Source organism: Sinocyclocheilus anshuiensis, unplaced genomic scaffold, assembly GCF_001515605.1.
Source record: "Sinocyclocheilus anshuiensis isolate Anshui unplaced genomic scaffold, SAMN03320099.WGS_v1.1 scaffold1184, whole genome shotgun sequence".
Classification (NCBI taxonomy): Eukaryota; Metazoa; Chordata; class Actinopteri; order Cypriniformes; family Cyprinidae; genus Sinocyclocheilus; species Sinocyclocheilus anshuiensis.
This window is the reverse complement of record NW_015547647.1, coordinates 58,637-68,939: the sequence shown is the minus strand read 5'-3', so window position 1 is coordinate 68,939 and position 10,303 is coordinate 58,637. Positions and strand designations below refer to the sequence as shown.

The following is a 10,303-nucleotide window of genomic DNA, read 5'->3' as shown; positions in this document are numbered from 1 at the left end:
TCGTGAGAGGTTGACAATTATCTTCTTTAAAGAGACAGCTCAACCAAAAAAAATGTAGTTTTTTTTTTTAACTTATGTAGTTCCAAACCCATATGACTTTTGTTTCTCATGCAGAACCAAAAAGAGATATTTTTGAAGAATTGTATATTTTATTTTTTTAAGACTTATTATGCAGATCTTGTACATAAAAGTTGCTCAGCTGCACAGTTCTCAAGTTCATCTATCATATATATATATATATATATATATATATATATCACCATGAAGATTATGTTTGTTTGAAAATTGTTATGTTTGAAAAATTCTAAAAGGCTTGCTAATGACACATTCTCCAAATAACTGTCTAAATAAGACAGTTTGAACATTTCTAATGGTATGAAAAAGCAGAATAGTTTACCCTCATATGCAAACTAAGGATAATAATTGGCCTCTATGAGTAATGTGCAGTGGTACAGCAGGGTGAACAGGTTTATTTTCACACAACTGGAACACTTTTTTGACCAAACATCTTGGAAAGGAACAATTGATTTTAAAATGCAAAATAAAACCCACTACTAAAATGTAAATGGATGTGCTGTCACTGTCCTATAATGTATGATGCAAGTAAATTAGAGTGAGCTATAGTAATAATAGAGATGAACTGTACTAATGAACCGTTCCATAGCGCTGTGGGAGAATTCCTGGCGTCCAGTATCCCTGGTAACGTCACAGACTGGAAACACTAGTGAACGCACTACACATGGCTCCACTGACAGTGCAGACACGACCCTGTCCGACCTCTGCGCCCTTGTACCTCCTTCCTGTCTGTCTCTCCTTCCCTCTCTCACTGAGGGGGACCCACGTGCCTGATACACTGCCATCTGCCTCCCATTTACACAGCCTATTATACAACAATCAACCATTTAGCACACACCCTCACACGGGGACCCCATTTAGCACTGAGAAGCACACATACACCCCCCGTCCCACCAGGAGGCCCCTCTTTTACTCCCAAACTCTCTGTCTCATGCACTCACACACACACAATGACCACCATTTAGCCATGACAGCATGAGACACAAGGGCCGCTAACCCACTGGAGAGGGCGTCACATCTGACAATCAGCACACACACACACACACACACAATCACACACACAAATGTTACATGATAGACAGAACGATAGAACGATAGAATGATAGATAGAACAACAGATAGATGGATAGAATGACAGAGAGAACGACAGACAGATATATAAACAGACATTTATAGATAGTTCACATATACAGACATTGCAGATGTAGTGCATTATATCTGTGCTGTCAGTGTGCTGCTGACACTCTGATCTCTCGCTCCCTGCGGCACTACTAATGGAGTCACTTTATAAGAGTCTTATTTACACACGCACTTAACACGGCCCTGAGGCACAGCCTATGTGTGTGATAGAACCCAAAGCCACTTCATTCACATGATTTTAGTGGTCTCTAAGCTTACATACACAAATATAGACAAACAAACACGGTACAATTACAACTGTAGGTCCTGATACTGGACAGTCATTTGGCTTAACTCTGTCTATCTGTCGCTCATTCTCACACAAAATAAACATTCACACACCCACAGCAGCTCAGTGTGTGTTGTATATGGTGTGGTTCAGGCTCTAAATGGGTCATTGGTATTCTGGTCTGTCACCACTGGGCCTCTGAACTGGATTAATTGAGGCTGTGGGAAGAAAAGCAAAGCAGTAGCCCAGTGCTGGCCAGCCGGACCGCTATCGATCCACACACACATATACACACACACACTAACACATGCTCCTAATCAGAGAGAGACCGAGAGAGAGAGAGATTAAATGACTATCACCTCTTTATTCAACCTTAAAGACTGGACTAGTAAAATTCCTGTTCACACGCAACAGTTATCATTCCCTTTCACAGATGGACCTTAACAGTGAAAGAAACATTGCTCAGGTCAAATTTATTGCATGAAATTTTACTGATAACGGGTCCGCATCACAGATTAGCAAAAGTGTTGATGTAAATGGATGAATGTCACAAAATAAATAAATAAAAATTATGTAAAAATAAATACATTCATAAAAAATTTTACAAAAATAACATTTATATTAAACATATATACATATTTATATTAAACACACACATATATATATATATATATATATATATATATATATGTATCATTATACCATAAAATTGGCACTGAATAAGTACAAAAAACATTTATATATATATATCAAAACATGTATTAAAACATATATATTAATGAATATAACAATATATTAAATATATCTAAAAAAAAACAAAAAAAAAAACAGTGCATTACTATAATATTTAGGGAAAACGTGTTTAATCATCCTGAATTTAAAAAATCATGTCAATTAAAAAAAAAAAAAAGTTGTATATATAACTAATAATAACTAACGGTCCTAAAATGGCCTTCATATACTTTATGGAGAATATTTATTTTCTATTTTGAGGTGACATTTTTCCTTCAGATTTAAAAGCTACTTAGTCCTATAGGATTGGCACTGGTCATCACTGACCCATAATGGTTAACCACTATTACTAAATTTCCTATTCACGTATCTGCAAAAGCCAGCATTCAGAAGCTAGTCATGAAAGCAAATGTTTTGCACTGGATGCACCATATGTTAAAACCTTATTCTGCTATCTTGTTCCTCTGTGTCCTCAAATCTGCAGAGAGAGTTTTAGTCATCAATTGCCAAATGTCCATGCCAAGTATGTTTGTGTGTGAGCATGTGTGTCTGTTTTAAGAGTCCTCTGTACTAATAGAGGTTAATGTGAGTGACCAGATGACCAGCTGTCCCTCTCCAAAATGAAGGACAAGCTTCTCTCCTCTTCTCTGAAACAAATTCCACTCACACAGCTGCTAACTAACTAACACACAGAGGAGAAAAGAGCACATAAACTAAAGAGCATGCATGAAATATGATGTAAACGGACAATGAAACAGTGTAGTAGAGCGGAGGACAGGAGATATATATCACAAGGCTCCTCAAAAGCTCAATGCGATGACTCAGTGAAGACAGAAGTGAAGAATGTACTAAAAGGAACCAAAAAACCAAACGCCTGATGAACCTCAATCCACATTTTAAAGGAGATGTTGATCTACCTGTTGTCCAGCTATAGAGTCATTGCTAGTTTTACTTGATCTTAGTGCTGCGTTCGACACCATAGGTCATGACATACTCACAGATTAAGTTCCGTATCAGTTACAAAATATTATTACTTACCTACAAGGCCCTTAATGGGTTAGCTCCTGCGTACCTAACTAGTCTTCTACCACGCTACAATCCATCACGCTCCCTAAGGTCGCAAAACTCTGGACTTTTGGTAGTACCTAGGATAGCAAAGTCCACTAAAGGAGGTAGAGCTTTTTCGCATTTGGCTCCCAAACTCTGGAATAGCCTTCCTGATAATGTTCGGGGTTCGGACACACTCTCTCGGTTTAAATCTAGATTAAAGACTCATCTCTTTGGCCAGGCATTCAAATAATGCATCTCATAATCTTGGACTGCAGTTATATCTGATCAAATGCACATTATTATTCTTTAGCTTGGGTTAAACAAATAAATTTTACTTGGTTGGAACAGCAGCTACGCTAATTATGTCTCTATTTGTTTCTCTGTTTCTTCCATGGGATTGACATCCCGTGGTAACTAGGATTTACACAAGCTTCAGTCTGGATCCAGAACACCTGAGAAGAGATGATGCCAACCCCTCAGAGGACCTCAGATGATGCCAACCCTGAAACAACATACAGAACTACCACATTTAGCTATAAGTTTGATTGCATCATATAATAATTGCTGTTAATAGTGTTCATTGTCTGTTTGATTACGTCTTTAATTGATTTTTCCGTACATTTCTGCCATATGTGCATAAACTGACAGTCAGCTACTACTAAATATTGTAGAGACTTAATTTTCTGTAAAGTTGCTTTGCAACGATTTGTATCGTAAAAAGCGCTATACAAATAAACTTGAATTGAATATAGAGTTTGGCCAAAAAAAAAAAAAAGTAAATCAGTTTTTTTTTTACAAAGTTCTAAATGTCTTTTATGTTATTAATCAGCTACCAATAGTTCTCTAGTACTATTAGTCCAAATGAACACATATTATATACAAATACATATGTATAGATTTTTGTATGTTTTGTATATTTTGTATATGTATTTATTTACAAATACATCTTATATGTTAATAATTGTTCCAAATATGTTATGTTAATAATTAACATATGTTAATAATGATAATCATAATATTATACATATATTAACTGATAAACTGTATATTAACTGATATATATTCACAAATGCATCTAATATATACTTAAAAATGTAATATATATATATATATATATGTGTGTGTGTGTATATTAACAATTAAATAAAATATCAAATTAATGTTATATATAAATGCAAAATTCAGCAGCTTTGTCAGTAAATAGCTGGTTAAAAGCAGCAGCCCTATTAAAGAAGCAATACTTCCATTCTCATGCATAATCTTTACAACTCTGTTTTTTTCGTTAACACTATGATACTTCTGTGCAATAAAAAGGTTGATTAGTTGACTAGTTGTTGAGCTAACCCACCAACTAACATTAAACACGTACACAAGAAAAAGCCTTTTATATGTGATATGTCCACTGGTATGACTACTTATGACTGCTGTGATTTTGCTTGCTAAAATAACAAAACAAAACAACAACAGTGAGAATAGCTGTGATTCATTCGGTCTCTGTTTAGTAACAGAGAGGACAGGATGTTTTCCTTCTGTGATCTAGAGAAGGACAGGAACAGAGTCTCTGTTTTCCAAGCCCATTTAGAAGCGGCTCCCCTGGATTTCTTGAATTCTCCCACTGAAGCAGTGCTGCCCCCTGCTGCCAAACAGAAGAACTGTAACTCACAAACACCCACAATCCACTAAAGAACTGGGGTCAGTTAGCTCTACCAGATCAGTATTTACCATTTAACACAGAAAGTGCATGACTTTGTGCGTAAATAGTTAATAATGGCTTGGAGAAGGCCTCTACAACAAAAGTATTCTACTAAAAATGTGTCCAACATGGAAATAGAAACCATATACTGAATTAGTTGGTGTTGGAGTTGCACATAAATGAGACAATCAAGGAATATACAGCCCTAAATAGAGATTTCTGGGTAAAAAGGACACCAGTTGGGACTGTGGGACATAGAGAATCTCTATTTTACAGCCTAACACTGAGAAACCGCTCAAATTAAATGTGTATCTAATTATATTTATTTGTTGTCACCTGACTACATGAACCAGTTAAAATCTAAACTGCATTACAAAAATATTTCAAACCAAATAAAATCACAAAAATGCCACTATTAAACTTTACAGAAACAACTTAGTAAAAACTCACACTGGACATCTCAGTCATTTGTTTATGAGGGTAAGTGTCTCAGGTTTGTAGAGGAAGGATAAAGGAGAGTTTTTTTTCGGGATGTCTGTTAAGAAACAGCCGTGTGATTGATGACATGCTCTCATTTGCCCGATTGCGTATTCTAAATGAAATATAGGCCTTTTCCACAGACCTGCAGGCATTGATTTCCACTCAGCCTGTGTGCTGTGTCCTTGTGAGGAAGATTTTAATACTTCTCAAGGGTGCTTTCATATTCGCTCATATGTTATAATTAAATTAGCCTGCATCAGAGACTGCGCCAAAGTCCAGACCAAACGTCACTGTGTTTGTGTGCATATATGAGACAGAGACAAATAAGTTTGTCTGTGTGTCAGCAAGAAGGCTGTGTGTATGTGTTTGTTTCAGCGTGTATGAAAGTTCTGGCCGCTATAGTCCTTTACAAAGTCAGAAAGCTTTGTCGTATGGTAATTACTCCGCAAAATATAGATCTTTATAAATGTTCAGGAGACACATACAAGTACATGAATCCCGATGGCTAATTAGGGCCTTTAAAAACATTGCAAACTGCATTTTAGGAATAAAAACATTGTTTACTTTACTTATGAACCACTTTTCCTTTTGACGACATTCCCAAAAGTACGTTTTGTCAGTTTTACACAACTTTTAGGGGCATTTTTGTTTTTCAGCAGAACTGTTCCCAAAGTATAACTAAGACAGACATAAATACAAATTTAAGTTTCTGAAGAGAAGAAGCATCTATTAAAATATAAAACTACAGGGCACTGGGAAAAAGTGATAAAATACAACAGTAAAACTGAAAATGTAAAAGACCAAATTATTTCTAAGAAACAGGACATATGCTTTATTTTTACCTATATATGTTCTCCTGACCGGATGGAATAACCCCTAGGTTAGCGACAGACACCACCTTTCTGTTTACTGATTGGCTGGAGACGTTCTCCGGCATCATGGTAATTGTTGCTGATGACTCGTTCATGCCCACCAGTTTACCTGAGCACAGAAATAAACATTAGTTTTACACTTTTAATAATCTAGCCTCTACAGAGGTATTCAATACACAGTTGAAAAATCACCAATTTGCACCTTATTGTATTTCTTTTATTATTATTTTATGTAAATTGTTCTGGGAGCTCAAATTGGATTCAAACGTAGATGAGCCACATGAGCCACAAATTAATTTATATTATCACATGTACGATTTTTTTTTATGTTTTCAAAAGTCTTATGCTCAGCAATCAAAAATACAGTTAAAACAGTAATATTATGAAATATTATTTAGTCATTACTCCAGTTTTTAGTGTCTTATGATCCTTCAGAGATCATTCTAATATGCTGATTTGCTGCTCTAGAAACATTTCTTATCAATGTTTAAAAAAGTTGTGCTGCTTAATATTTTTGTGAAAACTCTGTGCATCCTTGTTGAATAAAGTTATTAATTTCTACTGACTACAAACTTTTGAACAACAATACATATATAGGGACTGTCATGCTAAAAAATAATGACAAAAAAGGTTCATAAAACTACTGTAAAAAGAGCTAGAAGTAAAAAGATTTGAGAGGTACAAAGGAGAGAGATTTGCAACTTTAGTTTAGACTTTAGTGAATGCATTTTAATTTTTGAACAAACTATCCCTTTTAAAATCTTAAAATAAACAAACTTAAACTGAAAGGAACACTAGAAACATCTGTTCTGCATACAGCTTTTAGGAAAGTGTGCCTCTTATTCGTGGAAAGACAAACCTAGCATGTATACGTGTGCTTTCTTTCATATTTAACATTTGACGAGCGCACAAAGAAAGGTACTCGGAGTCTTTCGGTAAGAGCATGTGATATTTGTGGGCCTTGTTGGGCCACTACACTTGATTAAGACTAAAACGAGCGGAGAAACACGGAGGCCGTGCAGGACATTAGCCAGAGATGGCGTGAATAAGCCTTGTCGAACGGTAACAAGCACATAAAAGCAGCACGCCGCTGCTCCTTAACAAGCTTCTTCAGGGAAACACGAGCAGACAATATGGCTTAATGCGTGCAAACTGGACTAAATGAAAATGTTGTGTTTCACTTAAAAAACACAGACAGACTGGGTGCTTTTCTTTCCAAAAGGCACAAACTACGGCCCACTTCAGCATGGATTTCAAACGGCATGAATGTGAGAGTGCAAACACACACAGACACACACACCCACACACACACACACACGTACACACACGTACACACACGTGCTCTCTCGTTTAGGGGGCAAGGTTTTGAGAGTGCTCATTTAAAGTCTTAAATCTGTCCATTAGGCTCTATTGTAGAGAAAATGTGGAGTAAATGAATATAGCCCGGCTTATGCTAAAAGCCTTTGCCACAGCAACCAATTAAGAATAAATGATTGGTTATAAAAAGTGCCTTACTTCCTGTTCCTCATCTGTAAATAGTGAGGCGGGAAGCACTCTCTTCGCTCATTAAAATGTGCACGCACACGTGTCGTCCTGAGTGAAGGTAAAGGCAGCTCTCTAAAAAGACAAGGCAGGAATCCATTGAGCGTAAATGAAAAATCAAACCCGCCGTTTCTTTCGCAGAGCGTCTGCTTCATTATGTTAGCCTAATGTTGGACCCTAAAGCAGAGAAAGGTATTTGAACGGGCCAGGTGGATGTGGATGTGTGTGTGTGTGTGTGTGTGTGTGTGTGTGTGCGCGTTCCCGAAAGGCATCCGAACAAGCCAGATGCACGTTAAACCAAGCTTTTCTCTTCTTGGCTTCCATTTATTTGGTTTTCCCGTGCTTGTGTTTGGTTTTATCAGCTGAAACGGTTTGTTGCGCAAATGAAAGGGGAACAGGAGTTTGATCAGAAATTTAAAGGTGAATTGAGCATTTCTGTGTCATTAACAAAACACAAAAACTCAAAAATAACTGTTTCAAGCAGGTTTCCCATACCCAGTCTGTCACTGGTCAGACAAATAGATAGCTCCGCCCCAAATTGATATGATTGGTTGAGACACTGATTGTGTCCAAAATCACATACTTCCCTACTACACTGAAAAAAACTTGGTGTAGAAACAATTCTCACTCAAAAAATTATATACTCCAATAAGCTTTGTTTTATGTACAACTTCGAAAAATCAGTTTTTAGTGTATATAATAGGAATAAAAGGACACAAGACAATATTGCAAATGTAGTACATCCAGACTTATTCTTACTACACACATTCAAAGCAGTATTTTTTTTCCATATGATTGAGATACTATTATCGTTTTTACTGTTTTGAACTAGTTTTTATTTTGATATTTTCTGTTTTCAGTTTAATTTTAGTTAAAGTTTTAGCAACTTTGTTGCGTGCTTTTGTAATTTTTAATTAAATTTGTGTTACTTTTATTAGTTTTAACATGTCTATATTGTTTTTATTAATTTTTATTGCAGTTTTAGTTATTTTAGTACATCGAGTTAAACTAAATGAAAATAAGAAATGTTGCCTTGGCAACTAGCTGAGATAAAATAAGTTACTTTTTATTTCAACATACATTTGTGTTCCTTTTATGGTTTTAGTTTCACTTAACTATAATAACCCTGATTCATACTTTATAGTATATACTTTTTAACAGTCCCAAAGTAATTACTCATTCAGAATAGTATGATGAAAAATGTTCGTTGACAAGTTTTTTTCCCATGACTAAGATGAGACGATAAGGTCAATAAACAATAACTGTGACTACATCAACATGCAATATCGTTGACGATAAAAGATCAAACTAAAATGTATAAAAAAAAAACTATACCAAAATTTCTTTTAATTTTCGTCAAATAAAAGGAGACAAAATATTATTGCGGACTGCTGTACACGCCTCTACTAAACAAGCTTTCATGTGTGCGGTTGCCAGATATCAAGAGTTCAAATCCACAAATCAGAGCTTCTCTGTTAAAAAGACGCATTTTCTGCCTGGTGTTTTGCTTATTTTATGCAATCTGACAACCATGCGCATGCGCTCATTCTTCATTGAGGAAGCGCCGACGATGATCTGAAAATGATCTCCATGTGAGATGTTCAGCTCAAATGAAAGTGTCATTCAGCCAGTCTGTGTTCTGTCATGAGATCTCGACTATTTTGTTTGCGATTGTAGCTGCTGAATAAATGCACTTCCTTAACCACTGTTGTTTTAATAGAGAAACATTGCAATTTGGAATTATTGGAATTCCTATTAGAAATTTTACTGTTAAAATATTTTTTGTTTGTTTTTGCCAGTTTTCATAATGTAAACAGAGCGAGTGCATATCTAAGTCTTTGATATTAATTTATATATTAAATAGCCTATAATAAATCTGTACACTAGATGAGGTAAAATAAACCATGTGTATGAGTATATGAGACTAAATATGATAGTAACTAAAAAGTACATTTGACACCAGGACTAAGACTAAGACTAATTTTAAAGACTAAGGGTGGGTTGCACCAACAAGGATTAAGCTTTAATCTAGATTAAATCAAGGTTTATCTAATAATTCCGTTGCACCAAACTTTAAACCTTGTTTAAAAATAAGCAGGATTACATTTAAACCATCATCTTGATCCTGGATTTAATTTATATTTAAGATAGATTAACTTTAATCATGTTGTTCCATAACTTTAAACTCAGATTTAAATCTCAATTAGGGATTCATTTCAAATTTACAGGCGAGGAGGTTTAAATTAAATAAAGTGCACCTACAGTTACAATTATGTGGCGGATTAAACAAAGAAAAACAATAGAGGGTGTGTTGTGAGGTCTCAGGTGTTTATTACAAATAAAAAGGAAGATTTAAGCGCATTGAGCCAGCAGATTGTGAGGGTCTTGGCACCCCGTAGTAAACTCGCGTCTGCTATCGAGTCCGGGATGTGAATCCGTCACTCATCTCGG

The 10,303-nt window shown here is 35.6% G+C and overlaps 1 protein-coding gene across 1 annotated transcript in view; it reads right to left on the bottom strand.

Annotated features, from left to right (window-relative positions):
- LOC107701936 (AP-3 complex subunit beta-1-like) overlaps positions 1-10,303 on the bottom strand; it is a 54,460-nt gene that overhangs the window by 3,278 nt on the left and 40,879 nt on the right. The window contains exon 24 of the mRNA XM_016504086.1: positions 6,281-6,419. Within this exon, the coding sequence (XP_016359572.1) occupies positions 6,281-6,419 (139 nt within the window). The remainder of the gene's footprint in view (positions 1-6,280; positions 6,420-10,303) is intronic.